Below are 19,809 nucleotides of genomic sequence, written 5' to 3'. Positions count from 1 at the left end.
AAAATGGGCTAAAAGGTGAGGGGGGTTTTTGGTGAGTAAGCCTAAATTTTATATTGTTTTAGTAAAATTATAAGGATTTTTAGGATCTAAGATAAGATTACTAAAATACAATTAAAATTTATAGCAAAACCAAATTATCTATCCACAACTACAGTGTTCAGTTAAATATATACAGTCGACCCTCTAATAGTTAATATTCTATAAATTAATAATTCTAATAATTAATAGAAAATTGAGAGAACCAACTCCGTTCCACGTCGGATAATTAATAATTCTATTATCTAATAATTAATAAAATTTAAAATATATTCTACATGAATATTAATTATTAGAGAGATTTTTTTAAAGAAATATATAACAATTGATGATTTATTTGAAGCAATACTAACCTTAATTCATAAAGTGAAAGTTAAAGTTTCATCAAATTATGACTTTCTTATTCTTTTGAGAAATTTTAAAAGAAGTTATTAGATAAACAAATTAAGTAAAGTATCTCTAGTATAAAAAATATTAAAAATTATTTTACTTTATGAATACAACTTCTTAATAATTATTTTTAGTTTAATATCAATTAATATTTTTTAAATTGAATATAAAATTATTTCTTTTAAATTGAGTGATTGTAAAGTGTATTTAGTTAGTTTTTTTTATAATATAATATTAATATTAGGTCTATTAATGTAGATGCTTTAAAATATCTTTTATAATTTTTTTTATATAAGTTCAATAAATTAATAATTCTAATAATTAATAAATTTTTGATCCACCATGTGTATTAATTATCAGAGGGTCGACTGTACGCTCTTTAAATATTGCAAGCTCGAGCTATAATCTTTTTGGTTTACCAAATATATCTATAACCTATCTTGAGCTAATGTGGTACAATATTATTGGTCTATAAGTATAAAATTCATCTTATGTGGCGTATATGACCTCGTGCCATGTAAACCAAATGAGTCATGGTATATTTGGTGAAGACTTAAAAATAATGAATTAAAATGACAAGATTTAAAAATCGTGATATATTTAACAAAAATATTAAAATTATGGGATTTTGTTAAATTTATAACATTCTGCTAATGCAAATACTCAGACTCGGATTTTTTTATACAAGGGAAGAGGCAAAAAAACCTAAGAAAAAACGAGCACAAACGCTTCTATCATATGATATGCTATGTATATCATGCAAAATCCAAGGCACTAAACTAGACGGAATACTCTCATGAATAGCTAAACCGATCAACTCCCCATCCCCTAATGATGCTATATATTTATTTAGAATTATAATTTATAAAAGCTATATTATTTACTGTTCGCTAGGAAGTATTCCGGACTCGAATCTTTGAATTTATAATCGGGATCGGTTTGAGGTTTGATACTTTAACGAACCTATGCAGATATTCACAGGTCTTGTTTGGTTAAAAACACTTAACCACGTGATTTAAAAGTAATAATCTGGGAGCTGCGAACTCAGGCGAGATTAATACCGAAAACTACTCCTAAGTTAAAACAATCCGGAGATTGCGAGATAAAAAGCACTGGGCTTGGTTTTTGATTGATTGATTTGTCGATACAAAAATAATAAAGCTCTGAGCTATTTATAACTCCTCATAATTAAGACTTCTAATTTAACTAGGACTAAGACTCTAAAAAGAAAATCACTCCTAATGAGTTACAAATTCCTAATAAGTAGAAAAAATAATAACAAAAAAGCTTTCCTTTGGGTTTGAATCTCTTATAAGCACATATGAAACTCTTTATCCAGCAATTCTTTGGGCCGGTGTAAACATTTACAAATCCGGTTATTTGGTCAACTCCCCATCCCCTAATGATGCTAAATATTTATTTAGAATTATAATTTATAAAAGCTATATTATTTACAAATCCGGTTATTTGGTCAACGTCGCTTTTAAAACTCCAAATTCTCAACATAAAACATTAACCATAAAAATCAAAATTTAAACCTAATTTTTTAGACCAATTAATCAGTCTTTTTGGTTTTGATTTTGGTTTGTTTAATTGGTTTTTCTGCCCACTCTAACTTAGGGTATATACCGGGGTCCGTCCTTTTTGTAACAAAATGTCCACTTTATACTTTTTATACAATTTAAAAAAATAAAATTAATATATTAAATATTTATAGATCTCTTTATTTTTATACTATAACTTATTAAATAATATAACTAATTCACTTTTCTTGAATATTGACAATAATAAATAAATAAAAATATTAATTAAAAATAGACCACTATTTTTTAAAAACATGGAAAGTGGAAAATTAATTTGGATTGAAAAACTTTATTTATGCAACGCTTTTTTTTTTGTTAAAAAAAACTTATAGGAAAGCATGCATTAATCTAGGAAAGTAAATATATTAGTTAAATTAGTTTTCAATTTTAGCGAGTTAGGCTACAGCTCTAGCACGCCGTTCATGTCATCACCAACCACCAACAAATTTGAAGGTGATTTAATTAAACAGCTCAACTCAAACTTAATAACTTATGTCCTTCATCACCAAGCTTGACACATTACTGAAACACTGGCTCACAACACAGCTCTCATGAATTAATTATGTGAGTAAAACATGGCATTTACAGTTTAATCTATCTTGACCTAATAACACTATGATGACGCATGCGTTTTAATAATTAAAAAAAAGGCGCACAACCAAAAAGTAAAGAAGTAGATGATAATTGAGATATATATATATAAAACTAAAAGAAGATAAAATTACTCTCATGACTCAAAAGCATTATGGATGTTGAGAAAGTGTTTCATATGAGTGGTGGCAATGGAGACAATAGCTATGCCAGAAATTCCTCCTTTCAGGTAATGACCATTGATTCCGGGCGTCTTCCAACTTTCTAGCTAGTTATTTCATTATGACGATCAAACTTTAATTTCATTCTGTTTCTTTTTTATTTTAAGTAGAAGAATGTGTCTGATATGGCAAACAACATAATCATACAAGCAGTGCAACAACTTTATCTTGAATTATCACCAATCAGTATGGGGATAGCTGATTTAGGTTGTTCTTCTGGACCAAATGCACTGTCCAACATAAAACACATTGCTGAAGCCGTTGAAGCAATAAGCTGTAAAATAAAGAACTGTACTGTACCTGAGTTTAGGGTTTACCTGAATGATCTTCCCGGAAATGACTTCAATTCGGTGTTTAAGTCACTCCCAGATTTCTACGGCGAGCTCAAGAAGAAAGAAAGAAATGGCGAGTGTCCCTCCATATATGTAGCAGGCTGTGCTGGTTCTTTTTATGGAAGGCTTTTTCCCAACAATTCTCTGCACTTTGTTTATTCATCTTATAGCCTTCACTGGCTCTCCAAGGTACATATTTTCTCTTATGCATATTCTATTTAGTTTCTTTTTTCCTTTTAATCATTTATTTTATTTTTATACAATTACTTTTTCATTTGCAAAAATATAAAAAAATGAAATATACGTTTTAATTTAGGCATAATCACAGAATCTATTTTAATTTTTTTGTATCTGTATCCCAACCTTTTAAAAGCTTCAATTTTGACTGAATTCCGATTAGTATGTATTGTAGCCATTTATTTAATTTTTTTGAAAAAAAACAAATATTTTCATTTTTTTCATTTACGACCTAAGCTTTCCTTTTTTTCCAATAAAAATATGTTTAACAAATTCAAAAAGTAAGTTTGATCATAAAATCGAAAAGGTTTGATTTTTCTGAAATTTTCCGATTGATTGGCTACAAAAATAATGTATTTATCGAAATTAGTTCAAAATTAACATTTATAAATTGAGATATAAATAAAAAAAAGAAGGAATAGGTATTTTTGATTATAGCTTTAATTTAATACATGGCTGAAATCATTTTAGTATATTTGGGTTTATTGTTAATATAACTTTAGTATAAAGTTTTTATTATTATTGTTATCATAGTTTTAGTATCTTTTAATAAACAATCGATATATATTCATAAAAAATGGGTATATTGTAGGCAAAAATTTAGTATACTTTCAATTTATAGAATGTCACAAATGTAGTATTTTATATTGTGTATAAATTTTTACTTTAACATTAGATAAATTTAATTAGTATGTTTTACATCTCATTTTGTGTAATATTATTACAATTTATATATTGTCCACAAAAATTTAGGGTGTTTTCTAGCTTTATATCTTTTCTTCCAGGATATGTCAACTAAAAATTTATGCTTTCTGACAATCCGTCAGTTTCTACTTTTGATTTATTAATTATGTATTCATACATTCATATTGAGAAAAAAAAATCAGTCTTGATAATATAACAAAACCAGTTAGATCAGTTGATTTTTTTCCAATTTGATTCGGTTTTTAGTTCGGGTTGAACCAAAAAATGAGTTGCAATTTTTCTACAAATCAAATCAAACTGATGTTTTTGATTTTATTTTATACTGTCAAACTGTTATCGTCATTTGAATTTTTCTGATCTTTAAACTTATGAAAGAATATGTGTTTAAGTCCTTTCAATAAGACCATGTAATTCACGCTCTAAAAATGGCGAGTTACTTGTTAAAAAAATACAAACATAACTAACGAAATTTCCGATAAAAATACATCGGAAGATTTAAAGGCACGGTTCTAAATTCATGTACCAAAAAGAGACAAAACTTTGTTTGTTGTTATAAATCAGCTTAACCATATGATAATGTCTGTAATGTCCATCTTATTATTTTGAATATTTGAAAACTATAAATATATAATTTAAGATTATATTTTTTCCGTCTTAAAATCTATAGTATTGTCCACCTTAAATTTTATATTTTATCAATTTTGTCTATCATAAAAATTTACTGAATGAGCCACTTAATGTCCGATAGAGTTGAGAAGTACACATATATTTCAGGCTCCTCCAGGTCTTTATGATGAGGAAGGAAAGTCAATAAATAAAGGCAATATTTACATATCGGAATCGAGCCCGTTACTTGTGTCGCAAGCATATTACACGCAGTTCAAAGAGGATTTCTCGATGTTCCTTCGATTGCGATCCGAAGAAGTAACCACCGGAGGGCGCATGGTTTTGATCTTGCTTGGAAGAATAGGTCCAGACCATGTTGATAGAGGCAACTCTTTCTATTGGGAACTTCTTTCCAGATCTCTTGCTCTGTTGGTTTCTCAGGTTCGTTACATACATTCTTATTCTAGATATTTTGGTTCACTTATGTGGGTTAGGTCAAAATTATTATTCTTTCTGGTGCATTTTAATAAATCATCATTTACAACTTAATATTTTTAATTTCATATAACTAAAATCATTTATAAGATATTTTAGTTATCTAATACCTAAAATGCCATGCATAAAATTATATTTATAAAAAATACATGGGAAAGTGTTAATTTTAATCTCATACACTAAGAGTATCATACTTACTACCTCCGGTCCATGATATTTGTCGCATTTGCCTTTAACATAAAAATAAAAAAAGTAAATAATATGTCTTAATTTTGTAGATAATTTTCTTAAATTATCCCTATCATGAAACTTGTTAATCTTTATGACTACTAACAATATTTATGTTATTGTATGCTTTCGATAAACTAGTTTGGGGTAAATTTGGACAGTTAATGCTTTTTGATATTTTAAAAGGCTCAACTGCACCAAAAATCATGAATTTTTGCGTATAGTATTTAAAATAAAATAATATATTTTTGGCATTTTTAACATTGAATTTCATTTTTTGACATATTTGTCCATTGTTGTATTTTTTTTAAAAATTGAGCCGTTTTATATCCAAAACGGCGTCGTTTTACATCAAAAACGGTCCCTTGTATAAATATGTCTAAAATGAAAGTTAATGTTAAATATGCCAAGAAAAAAAGATTATGTTAAATACCAAGAACACGGCGAAAATTGATGATTTTTGGTGCAATTAAACCTATTTTAAAATGACAAATATTATGTACTAAAAAAAAAAATCAAATGCGACAATATTATGGACTGGAGGGAGTAAGATTTTAGAGTCATTTTGTAGGTAGGAATGAAATCATTTAATCCTCTTGAAATAATCTATTATGATAATAATTGTTCAGGCAAAAATCATGTTAATGGTGTTTGAACTTTTATGAGCCTATTATTTTAGTGCTAAACTTTTTTTTTCCAGGGTTTTTAGTGCTAAACTTTTTTTGGAGGGGTTTGAGTGCTAAACTTTCATTTCTTTTAAATTAGTATTTCAAATTTGAAGAAGTGCCAAAAAAGGAGAAAGGTAATCTCATTATTTACTTAAATTTAAAGGCTAAGTACTTTAGCAAAAAATGATGATAATGTAGGCAAATGAACGCACTTGCCCTGTAATTAAAATGATAAATGATATTAATATATGATTAATAAATGATTAAAAATACTTGTTTGAAAAAGAAGTCAGTGCGTTATTAGAATAAATAAAAGCTCGCGCATCAAAATAATTCATTTTAGAAAATTCAGATACCGTTCATATATAGTATATATATATATATATATATATATATATATATATATATATATATATATATATATATATATATATATATATATATATATATACTATATATAAAAGCACGGATGGGCAGGACAGACAAATTTACCAAATAATCCTTACTAATTTATTATTAAATAAAAGTTTTATGGTCATTGATTAATTATCTATTTAATTTATTGCAATAGATGTATTCTAATTAAAATTCTAATGAGAGATAATATAGTTAGAGTCCTATTAAAATAAAATTGTAATAATCAGTAATAATCATGTTTAGCTATAAAGGTGGGCAACTTAAAATGTTTAGCTATAAAGGTGGGCAACTTATTCATTGTATGCGATGAATGATGCACATTGTGACATTCCCAATCCAATTAGGATTGTTGTATAGCCATGTTCTTGAAGATTCATAATATTCTGTAATATTATTAGGTAGGATATAAAATCGAAAATTAACAAAATTGATGTTTCTAATATAAAATAAATATATCATAAAAATTATAATATTTTAATAGTATACTCTCGGATATCAACTCCATAAATAATACTCCCTCCGTCCCGTTTAAGAAGGGACATATCCCATTTTTATTTGTCCCATCTAAGAAGGTCATATCGTGTTTTCTGTGCCAATTTATATTGAACTTCCACTTTTATCCCTTTAGTTATTTCAATATGCATTAAATGCAACTCAATTTACAATACATTTATTCTATTATTAGGAAAGACCATACTAATTAATATGGGTAGACATGACAAAATAAAATATTGTCTTATTTTATTAATATTTGTGCAAAACTCATTTGTCCCTTCTTAAACGGGACGGAGGGAGTACAAAATATGTTCCTATAAAGGTAAATAATATTATAAAATTTACTATTTTTAATATGTAATTATTATTTAAACATATAAAACTTTAATTAAAATAAAATATTTTTAATAAATTACTATTCTAATTATTCAATATTTTATATTTAAAATAATTATTAATTAAATATAAATATAATTAGCATAATCATAATAAATATAATTATCACATTCATAATAAATATAATTGTTACTATTATTTGACAAATTACACTATGAGCCACGTGTGAAACACGTAAAGCGACACTAGTATATATATGTGTGTGTTCTTAATTATCATAATTTCAAAAACAACGCTAGAGATAGAGGTAGATAACCCCATTGCCCTCATAGGTCCCTTAACTTTTCCACAATAGCTAAAGAAATAAAAACAAAATATTTTCTCACATTTACCCTTAAATCGTAAGTTCGAATTTCCCCGCACTTAAAAGTTCTTTTACTTGATTTTACTAAGTAGGTCCTATACTTAAATGAGTATAAATTTCTCAACAATTAAAATTACTAATACTGATATTATAATTTTATATTATTTCTGGATTTAGGTTATTGATGGATATGATTTCTGGATTTAGTATTCAAATTTAATTAACTAGACTTTTTTCATAAATTAATTCGTACTATTAGTTTGATATCTTTCTCATTTTTTATTTATATTATTTATGTATGTGCGTCTTGATATATTATTTTTATAGGGAGAAATTGAGCAGGAAAAAGTTGATTCATATGATATGCATTTCTATGCACCATCAAGAGAAGAAATAGAGAGTGAAATTAGAAGGGATGGTTCTTTTGAATTGGTTGAATCTCATTTGTATGAAACTAAGAAAAAATATGATAAAACTAATGGGAATTATGGATCAGAAGTTGCAATGACTGTTAGGGCTATTCAAGAACCAATGATCTGCCACCACTTTGGAGAAGCTATTTTAGACAATTTGTTTGATATTTATGCAAGGATGGTGGACCAGGAAGTCACTAAACAAGACATTAATCCCATTTCTTTTGCAATTCTTCTTAGAAAGTTATGAACGCATGATGCTTCTTAAATTTGCAGGTTAAATAAATTTTACTGTTAACCAATGAGCTGTATATAATTCGAATAGTACGTATAAGCATCAAACTGTTAAGTCGTGGGTTCAAATTCTTCCATAAACGCTTCCTCTCCTCAATTATTAAAAAAATAAATTTTACGGTTATCCAATTGTATAATTTTTGCACAATAGTTATTAATATTATATTCAATTTGTTATATTTTAACATTTTAATATTTTTTTTTTAAAGTGAAAGTTATTAATTAATTCGGAGTGAATTCTGCTTGTGGCCGATAGATTGCCAATATGTCGCTCAACCAATATGGGTTGGATCACATATGCAAAACTGAGCCAATTGATTCTGTTGTTTTAAAATTGAATGTACAACCGAATTATAATTCAAATAGTGACAGAAAACTGTCAAGATCGTATGTGCAATTTTTTTCATAAACACTCCTCTTTTTTAATTATAAAAAAATTAAAAATTAAATTATCAAAATATAACAAAAATTGGTTGTCGTTCATTGGAAGTAGTAGGAATTTTCTTTGTTGTGGATAACTTTCATAAAATACACTTTATTTTTCTCCTTCTCTAGAATAGTCTCCTTTGTATTTTAATTACCGTGTTCATTTGGACTTATAAGTTATCGGATATTAACAATATAGATTACTAGACTTTTCTTAAATTATAGAAAAGTTACTAATAAATTTTTCTTATAAAATAATCACCGAACTAAATCTTTTGTTACAAAAATATTTCTGTTATTATAAAAAGAACATTAAACTTGTTGTGAATTACAAAAAAAATTGTTAGTTTATACCTTTTATTACAAAAATGTCATGTAACTATGTCTTTCTTAGTAATTTCGCGGTGTCATGTAAGTAAAAATGTTGCGTTTTTGCATAAAAACGGTACGTTTTATATGGGTAAAACCTTTTATAGCAAAAGGTATAGTTCAGTGACTATTTTATAATAAAAATTTGTTTAATGATTTTTCTATAATTTGAGAAAAGTCTAATGACCTACAGAGTTTAATATCCGTTTAATATTATGGATTACAATTGTCTTTTAACTCTTTATATTATATCGATCAAAGTTCCTCTTTCTCCATGACTTTTACTTTTATAGTTGTTCATCTTTAATTCTTTGAGCAAGTTATTTTGAAATTTCACATATATTATAATTTATATTTTAGTCCTTTTTATTTAAATTTTAAATAATATAATTTTTCGCTTTTTTTTCGTCAATAATTTAGTCCTTCCATACATAAATTTAGTGATGAATTGCATTTCTATAACAAGAAAAAAATGTGACTCCTTTTTTGTGATGGTCAAACCCGTCACAAATATTAAGTTGTGACAAATTTGTGATGAATTTTACCATTACTAAATTCAACTTTTTTATGGTAAGAAATATTTTTTTTAATTAATGTGTTAATTTTTAGATGGACTTGTAAAATAATGGAAGGAGTAATAGATACCAACAAGAAGCTAGTGAAAAGTAAATCTAATAGACTTATACAACAAATTTAGAGGTGTTTGGATCAGTGTTTTAAAAAAATTAATTATCACCGGTTACGGTTCAATTTATTTAATTTCGACAAAAAAATTAAACAATAAATATACTTTCAATCAACTAGTGGATACCAGCAAAAAGCTACTAGTTATTAGTACTAGTAAATTTTATACAACAAATTTAAATCAGTGTTTCAGATGAGTTATTTAATTCAAAAAAGTAGAATTAAAAATATAATTTTCAGAAAAGGATCGAATTATATTGACTTCTTGATTTGTTATCAAATGTCGGTCCGCTTAGGTTCTTAAAATACTGATTTGGATGTCCATATCCTTGGTGAGGATAAAATATTGTTTTAAAATTACAAAAAGACAGCAAATTCAACAATCCCAGTTTTCTCGTTGAAGGTGGAAATAATCATTACTGTCTTAACAAAAAGCCAGAATTTTAAAGGTTATTAATTAAAGTATTAGTATTCCATCAAAAATAAATTTAAAGTATGGTATGAATTATCTGAAAAGGAGTAGTAAATGACATTATTATTTGGAGACATAAAAGAGAAAAGTAGCTTTTTGGTGAAGAATTATAGGGATACGAAAGTAAAGTAGAAACAATGTTGAGGAATGATTATCATATAATTCTCTCATCATTGGTTCTAATATCCACTTTGTACATCAATCTCGCATGCTTAGCAAAAAGCATATATACTACTATTGCTAGGGGCCGAGTCGTGCGCCCGTTTTGGTCGAAATTAGTTAAAAATACAAATTTATCTTAAAAAAATCTCGATTCTGCATTTGACGTTGATTAATGTTAAAAATCATCGATTAAAACTTTTTATTTTAGAATTTAACTCCCGACTAAATTTTTTGACTACCCGATTGCTATTGCTCTTAGTGGGGCTACTAAGAATGCTGCCTATCTTATGTAAAAGGTTAATTATTAGTATGAAATAAGAGCATGCAAAACTCAGCCCTTGGATTTGTAAGATAATGTTGATTTTCCTTCCAACAAAAAAGTTCGCCATTCATGCGATAGTGTCCCAATCTAATAGTAGGACTAGGAGGAAGTCTCATCCGAACCCCTAGGGACAGTGAAGTTAACTATAGAGTTCAGGGGAGATGGGAAATCTACGGAAAACGTTTGGACCACGATTCGTGTGGTAGAAATGCGTATGGCGTATAATGCAATTAGGAAGACCTTTTATATTCGAATCAATTTCGGGAGCAAGTATTTGGAATTTGATGATGAAATTCCCTTAATCATATTGTTATGGGATACTCGTAAGCGACGGGAGAATGCTATGAATCCGCATTGATAGAGACTATGCCTATTGAGGAGATATTTAACCTATCTTTGTGTGAAGAACCAATTTCAAGGCTTTTCGCCTTCTAGCCTCAGAGGTCAAAGGGATAAGCCGGAAGCCGTGTGCCATGAGCGCAACATAGAATCGGAGCAAGACCCGTTAAAACAAAAAAATCATGATTGTCAAATTCTATCCGGCCATTAAATCATTAAGGACAGAAGGTGAAGGGTTTACCGATTGGACTGATTTAAAAAAAATAATGTATTTTATAATTATATTTGCAATAATATGAGAAAACTACTTTACATATGGAAATATATTGAAAATAAAATTATATATTACATAAATTATAACATAGTTAAAATGTTAAATAAAAAAAACATTTTTTCAGAACAGTTTAGTTGAAAGCTCAAAATATAATAGTATCTATAAAACATTATATACATATGTTCAATTAAGTACTCTAATCAGAGAAATAAAAAGTATGCGTCTTATAAGCACATTGTTGATTCATTAAATTTGGAATTAATACAAAAGGAAAATACTTCACACCCACCATTTTAACCCTATAACTCTCCTTATGTCGCAATATTTTATTCATCCAATTCCCCTCTAAAAATGTATGTCTCAAAAACTAATTTTTAACACATCCACTCTTTTATGCCATATCGGGCGGGTTAAAGAAGATACTCAAATACAAAATTAGGTTTAGAGTGGAAAATTAGACTAAATCAAATAACAAAAAAACATGTTAAACTTAATGATTTCGGACTGAATTTTGGTCAAACAGAATTCTGGACGAGTCAATAACTTTTTAGCGAGTTTGTAAAATGAGTAGTATGAAGGAAACCTGGACCGCTAATGCAATAGTTTCCGATTTTTCCAGTTGAACCGGTCAGGCCGGATCGGATTTTAACAACAACTGAACGAAACCAAAAAAATCCATAGAGCGACAAGCGGCAATAATAATAGAAATAACAAAGGTAAAAGTGACCAGGTTTATCATGGACATCCAATACACAACTAGTCATGTCGTGTTGTAGGATTCATATTCGATCTATTTATAGTAAATGGATTTAACGGATTGTTTGTATAATTTATAATCGTCCCATATACTACATGGACTATTCAGATTGACACATAAAACATGTTTACATTTTGTGTCGTGTTTGTGTTGATAATTAGTAAATGAATTATATTTGTATTGACTCTAATTATATCAACAAAATGAATAAACAGAACACAAAATTTTATTTGAATTCGAAATAGAGGTTTTGGGATATAACGGTTAAAAGTGATTAATTTGATTTCAGAATACAAATTTTAAAATCTTATTTACTAAAAAATATTAAAATAATTTGTTCAATCATGAAATACAAGTTTCAAAATCGGTTTAATCATTTGCCAAAATCTTTGTTGTTTCTACACAAGGAGGAGACTTGTGCATTGTGTGAGAAATTCAAACATTTAACTTTGGGTTCTATAATTGGCACCCTTTTTAGCTACCAAAACCTAAGCCTATATGTCTGTGTATTGAGATGAGATGACTTGACCAAGCTCAAAACTCTGAACTGGCAAGTGGCAACTATGTATGACTAGTAAAATAAATACAAAAACACCCCTTGACTCTGTTTTCCTTGCATTTATCATTACAGCCTAAAAGTACAAGAATATAAATTTTTACATCATCTAATTGTCAAATCAAAATTCAGAATGCTTGATTAATAAATAAAATAAAAAAATCAAATCAAATCATAAAATACAATTTGTATTTTAAATATTAATTAAAAATTAATATTACACTCCCATGAATTATGAGATTTTATATATGCTTTTAAAAGAATTATCTTCATCTTGCATAAAATTATTTAATTTTTTCTCTTCTTTCATGATTTTTAAATTTTATTTCATCGTATAAATCGCATGAATTATACATTTCAACAGATCATTATCATTCACTACTCTTTCTAAACATTTAGCCTTACTTCTGATTAATTTACGATTTCTTTAGATGTACGGATATTTTTAGTGCTTAATTGTATTGAATCGTATAAATCGAAGTGTTTGATAACAGTAACACATTTTAAAAAATATATTAAAATTAATCTCGCACTAACAAACAAAACTGAAAAATCAGTTCTAGCGGAAAAAGTGTGTATGTGTGTATGATTAATTTGTGATAAATATAAAAGATCACACAATATACATAGTATGGTGCTTTATATAATTATTCTATTTTTTTTATAAAGTAATATTACTTTATCTGTTTTTTCCAAAGTTAGAATAATTTTATCTATTTATCACTATTAGGTATATTATCTAATGGTAAATTACACATAGCAAATTAAAATTATAAATTTAATATAATAATTTTTACCTATTAAAAAAAAGAAAAGAAAATGTTTTAAAGAAAAAGTACTTACAATTTTACAATTTTGCAGATTTTACTTAATTCTTGATAGTGGTTGTTTCCTTTCCAAAATGGATAAACATAAAAAGTGGGTCTAATAAAGAAAACATTTCTCAGTTTCTTTCCCCCTTATTTTCCTCTTATTATCCAAATAAAGAAAAATAACAATTTTTTTTTAATTTTCCCTCCTATTTTTATTTTCCATTTGCACAAAAATGTACATATTATAAAGCTGTTTTACCTTATTATAGCATGAAACAGAAATTGAAAATTTCATTAAATGCATAACATTCACTAAAATAATACTCCACTATGTTCTGCGAAAGTTATTGATTGAAAATTTGAAATGACAAATCCACAGCAATACCACAAATTTTGCAATATTTTAAACCTACACTGAAAATAAGAAAAATGACTGTACATCAATCAGAAAATCACAGTGGGTTGGGTTCCGATCAAATTTTCGTCACTGATTTTAAAGAACCGTCGACAAAGATTCTTGACGACGAAATTTTAAATGCTTGGCAATAAAATCTTCCACCGCACTCTGAAATTCTTGATCACTCAGTTCGCCGTTCATGCACTTCTCCGTCTCCGACCGCCGCAGTGTCTTCTTTGGTTTCACCTGCTCCACCCTCTCCGACTTCGACCTCCGGTAAGCTTTAGAATCACCGGAGTCCGGTTCTGAATCCAAACCCGAAGCTGAAAATAACTCGTCGTCATCTTCGCCACCTTTAGTGACGGGAAAATTAATATTATTACTATTTGATAATATTATTTCTTTGTCTTGAAACTCAATTTCTGCAGTGGCGTGACCCGGAGAATCTGGAGGAGTCTCAGATAACGACAATGGCGTAAAACAGAGATGGTTTTCATTTTCTTTAAGTAATTCTTCGTAAAACTCAGCTTCAGCATTGTCTGCGGCGGGATTCTCGCTGGAAAATATATTTGATTTTACTATGAGGATAACAATGAGAGCGTTGCAGATTATGAAAACGAAGACTTGGCTGGCGATAACTTGCCGGAAAAACTTGACGGAGACTGAGAAGAGAAATGGGAGGCGGTTAGAGATCTTAAAGAGACAGTAGAGAGGAAGACAGAGCTCGAGGAATTGAAGCAGCAATGGTATGGAACGGAAGTGGTGGCTGTAGCGGAACCAGAGTAGAGCGGCTTTTTTGGGTTTGACGGTGTTGGAATTGAAGAAATCCATCGGAGAAGATGACGAGAGAAATAAGTGAAGGATTTTGAGGGAGAAGAGAGTAGTGGTTGGGGAGTGTGAGTTGCTTCTGAAAAACAATTGAGTTGAGAGAATTATCAGACAACTGAACCCTTTATTTGGACATATCTTTGTCTTTTCTAGACTCTAAAATGTCCAAATTTCTATTAAATAAGTCTGTTTATTAAATTTGCGGATAATCAGATTATTATTGTATGTGGAATTTGTTTTTACTTTGATTTAAACATTAAATAAAAGAAACAACCATATAATAATGAAATACTAATAATATATATTTTGGCCTCACTTGGTTCGTTTTATAGCAATTCCCGTAAAATATAGTTCCTGAAAAGTTAACTTCAAATAAATTTTGATAAATATTGATTTTTACTTTTCAGAAAATACGAAATTAATTTTAATATAATATACTATATTTTTAATCAAAAGACATAAATATCTTTTAATAATTTTTATATTGTTAAATAAATAATTTTTTTAAATCGAACAATAAACAATTTAATCATTGCTTATTAACTCTTATTTTACGATTGAAGTATTTGAGAGAGTTTTTATATATTAAAATTTGAAAATTACATAATATAAAATTATCTATAATGATATTAAATAAAATTAAAATATTTTTTATATGAAATTTAGAAAAAGAGAAAAAGAAATAGTCGGCCAAATTAGAAAAATACATCAAAAATGTTAGAAAAGTTATATTTTTCTGGATTTTACTAGAAAAGTTACTTCCCTAATTAAAAAAAATCAAACATTTAACTCACCGAAAAGTAGAATGTATAAACTAAACCAAACAAACAAATTTTACTATTTCTCAAAAAGTATAACTTCTCTAGTCTATTTACCTCCAACCAAACGAGACCAAAGACCTATCCAGCATTCTGGTTAAATCGTGAGTTTAATTTCTATCACAAGCATTTTTCAATTTTAAAAATAAAATGTACATAGAGTGATCTGATTCTAGACTTCAAACTCTGAACTTTCAATTTTTTGATCGCGTAGCTCAAATTTTGAATTTCAGAGTTTGAATGGCAATATCTAACTTCAGCATTTCGACCCTGCCCTGATCCTTACAAATGTAGATTTCATATATAATCTAACCCCAAACTCCAAATTTAGATCTTAGACCCCAACCTTAAATCCTAAAGTTTAGAACCTTGATCGTAACTTCGAACCCTGAATTCTGATTTCAACCTTAAGTTTCTCTCCGATCATAGACCTTAGACCCCAAGCATCCATCCTCAATCCTACATCATGACCATGACCTTTGATCCTAGCAATATATTAGAGGGGTGTGTGATTCAATTTTTTAATAAAATTTTTAATTTTAATTTTTCAAAAATTTCTAGTTGAATATTTTACCTTTTTTTTTAAAATCATTTTACCATTTTTAATATACAGTCGACCCTCTAATAGTTAATATTCTACAAATTAATAATTCTAATAATTAATAGAAAATTGAGAGAACCAACTTCGTTCCACGTCGGATAATTAATAATTCTATTATTTAATAATTAATAAAATTTAAAATATATTTTACATGAATATTAATTATTAGAGATTTTTTTAAAGAAATATATAATAATTGATTATTTATTTGAGATAATACTAACCTTAATTCATAAAGCGGAAGTTAAAATACCATCAAATTATGAATTTTTTATTCTTTTGAGAAATTTTAAAAGAAGTTATTAGATAAACAAATTAAAGTAAGTAAAGTATTTCTAGTATAAAAATATTAAAAATTATTTTATTTTATGAATACAACTTCTTAATAATTATTTTTTAGTTTGATATCAATTGATATTTTTTAAATTAAATATAAAATTATTTCTTTTAAATTGAGTGATTGTAAAGTGTATTTAGTTAGTTTTTTTATAATATAATATTAATATTAGGTCTATTAATGTAGATGTTTTAAAATATCTTTTATAATTTTTTTATATAAATTTAATAAATTAATAATTCTAATAATTAATAAATTTTTGATCCACCATGTGTATTAATTATCAGAGGGTCGACTGTATATGAAAATGAAAAAAATGACGGTCAATTTTTAGCATTAAGAAACCGTGATGGTTAACGAAGATGAAATTGTGATCGTCAATTATTATAGTTATACCTCCAAACAAAACTAAAAAAAATATCTAAAACATTAAATAAAAATTAAAACAGAGAGATAAATAACTAATTAAGTACCCAATAAATAAAATCGTCTCTTCCACACATTTTCACATTTGCCATCGGCAAATAATAAAATAACCATTTCAAAAATGGCATTTGTTTATTCATTTCTTGTATCGACCACCTTCCCCTGCACTACTCCTAAAGTAAAATGGTAGCAGCAGCTGCCCTTCTCCACCACAAACCCATCTTAAAATTCACCTCCTCTCGTTACTCTAACATCGATTCCTTAAGACCCACTTCGCAACTTCGGCTTCCAGCTTCTGGGTCGGTTTTCTTTGGTGGGTTTGGTTTGAATATTGCCGGCTCGAAGACCATGACGGAACTGGTCATAACCTCGGCTTTTGGGAGAGGGGATGGCGAGGAAAATGTTAAAATGCTTCAGCAAGATAGTTTTGTGAGGGACTCTTCTGGTTTTGCTTCTCAATTGTTCGGTCAGGGCTTTGAGCCTCTTCTTAATCGTCTGGTCTGTTTATGTATGCTTTTGTTCTTTTACTTCACGAGCTTATTTGTGTTTTAGTTTCAGTTTTATTCATTATTTGTCTGTTTGATGCTACTTTTTGATGTGGTCTAATTGTATATTCTGGTTCATGGCTCAAGTTTAGATTTGGACATGTGCCCAATAAAGATGTATTATAGGTTTACCTGAGACTTCAATATTTTTTCCAAATTGATTCTTTTTTGCATATCAGCTGATTTTGTGCTTTTTGTAAATATGAGCCTAGGTAGAACGGATACGGAACACCTGGGCACGACACGCGAAACAGTGTTTTTAAGGTTTCCTACGTAAAAAATGAAGTTTAGTGTCCAAAACGTCAACTGTCCGATAGGTTTCCGTAAAGGGACACGTTGATTGAATGAAGTGTCTGTGTTATACTACCTAGTAAATATCTTCTGCATAATAACGTTTCCTTTAGGATTTCTGTGAAATTTCTTTTTAAATTAGCTCTCTTTTTTTGATTTTTTTATCTGGATATTTGCTTATGAGGTATAACTTCAGTCTTTGCTTGTGTTTAAAGACATACATACGAAACAGAACAGTTATTCCTAAGGAATGTAATACTTATTTTGTTATATTTTAGAGAGTAGTTATTGTATAAAGGCTGTAGAATTAAAATCTCATGGAGTCACCATCTTTTATCTAAAATTTGAACCGAAAAAGGAATTGTTATTAAATTCTGTGAACCAATCATGAATAGTTATTCTCGTCCGTATCTATTAACATGGCTAGTTGAGAATTCAGAGCTGATATTGTGTAAGTTTGTTGTTGGTTCAGAGTAAATGGCTTGTAGCTGCCTTGTTCGCTGCCGTCCTTGTATGGAGGCATGATGCTGAAGCCATGTGGATTGCTATGGGATCTGTATTGAATGCTCTACTCTCCGTAGCCTTAAAACAAATATTCAACCAAGAAAGACCTTCTGCCACGTCCAAATCTGATCCCGGGATGCCCTCTTCGCACGCACAATGCATCTTTTACACTGTTGTGTTTTGTAGTCTTTCAGGTAATTCTAATGCTCATTTTGTTTAATATCATTCTGCATTCTGTTAATGCTTCTTCTGTTTTATTGTAAAACTGGCTTTTTGAGGATCATGATCAATTGTAAACAATCAATAAATCCCTGCAGTATTATTCTTCAACTTTTGTTGATTGGAAGGGATAATTTGGATTTGCAACAAGCATTAACATGTTAGATATGATGTATTTGTAGAAATTAGTACTCCATATGATGATGCTTACAAATCTAGAAATCATTCCGAGTCAACATTGTAATTTCTTTTATATGTACATATCATCAGTATTGACTCTGTTGATATTGCTATTTAGCAGTTTCGTGATAATCTGGATTCTATTGCTGACAAGTTTGTGTTGCTGACCTGTATGCTGTCACAGTTACAGAATGGCTTGGAGTAAATGAACTTAGCTTGTTCATAAGTGCGCTTAACTTCGCATTGGGCTCATATTTTGTAAGTACCATAATGTGCCTCATTATGCTATACGTTATATGTTGGCAACATTGTTTATGTTTTCAAAAGAAAAACATTTGCGTATTACCGAACTGAATAAAAAATATAAAGACTTAAACTAGCTTTAAATTTTAATGCACCGTAAGCACCAACAATCTTTGGAATTATTTATCATGTTTAGTTGATCAAGCTCGTCGCAGTAATAGACTTTTGAACTTTTTTGCTATACTTTATCCACATTTCACAAAATGTATTGGGTTGGAAATTAGTTATGCTTATCTCAACTAGATTAGATTTTAAAGGTCGCTGATGTTAATCATTTGTGTTTGTAGTCATGGCTACGAGTTTCACAACGATATCATACAGCCAGCCAAGTGGTGGTTGGTGCTGCTGTTGGGTCTCTATTCTCATTTTTGTGGTATTGGTTATGGCAAACCACTGTGCTGCTAGCATTTGATTCTTCTTTGTTCGTTCGCATAGGCGTTGTTGCCTCTTCTTTCGTATTCTGCTTTGGGTTTCTTTTGTATGTAATCCGCCATTGGCTCAAGGATGAAGATTGAAGATACTATACATCATATAGATAAACAAAAATATAATCTCACTGATTTCCTTCTACCAGGTCAGATCCCTTTTTCTATAAAAATAGATATTGCAACTTGATCTCCAACAGGGCTTATGTAAATTACTTCTTGTGTTATGTAAACTTATTAAAATTTGTATTATTATTTTGCTGATATGGCAGTCAAAGTTTGCCAAGTCATTTCAAATAATTGTCAAGTCAAAATTTTATTGTTTTATATAAGATTATTTTTACGGTTACT

The 19,809-nt window shown here is 28.5% G+C and overlaps 2 protein-coding genes across 2 annotated transcripts; both read left to right on the top strand.

The window, feature by feature from the left end:
* Positions 1-2,718: 2,718 nt before the first annotated feature.
* On the top strand, positions 2,719-8,542 carry LOC126676522 (probable methyltransferase TCM_000336). The gene is made up of 4 exons (XM_050370738.2): positions 2,719-2,829; positions 2,932-3,342; positions 4,870-5,142; positions 8,032-8,542. The coding sequence occupies exons 1-4, from the start codon at positions 2,755-2,757 to the stop codon at positions 8,365-8,367; spliced, it is 1,095 nt and encodes a 364-aa protein (XP_050226695.1). The 5' UTR covers positions 2,719-2,754; the 3' UTR covers positions 8,368-8,542.
* An 8,531-nt stretch (positions 8,543-17,073) lies between these two features.
* On the top strand, positions 17,074-19,748 carry LOC126677897 (lipid phosphate phosphatase epsilon 2, chloroplastic). The gene is made up of 4 exons (XM_050372714.2): positions 17,074-17,489; positions 18,300-18,525; positions 18,915-18,988; positions 19,321-19,748. Exons 1-4 carry the CDS (start codon positions 17,175-17,177, stop codon positions 19,546-19,548), a joined length of 843 nt encoding a protein of 280 aa, XP_050228671.1. The 5' UTR covers positions 17,074-17,174; the 3' UTR covers positions 19,549-19,748.
* Positions 19,749-19,809: the final 61 nt, after the last annotated feature.

The sequence above is a fragment of the Mercurialis annua genome, linkage group LG4, assembly GCF_937616625.2.
Source record: "Mercurialis annua linkage group LG4, ddMerAnnu1.2, whole genome shotgun sequence".
Taxonomy (NCBI): domain Eukaryota; kingdom Viridiplantae; phylum Streptophyta; class Magnoliopsida; order Malpighiales; family Euphorbiaceae; genus Mercurialis; species Mercurialis annua.
Note: the sequence above shows the minus strand (reverse complement) of the source record. Positions and strands in the feature narration are given on the sequence as shown.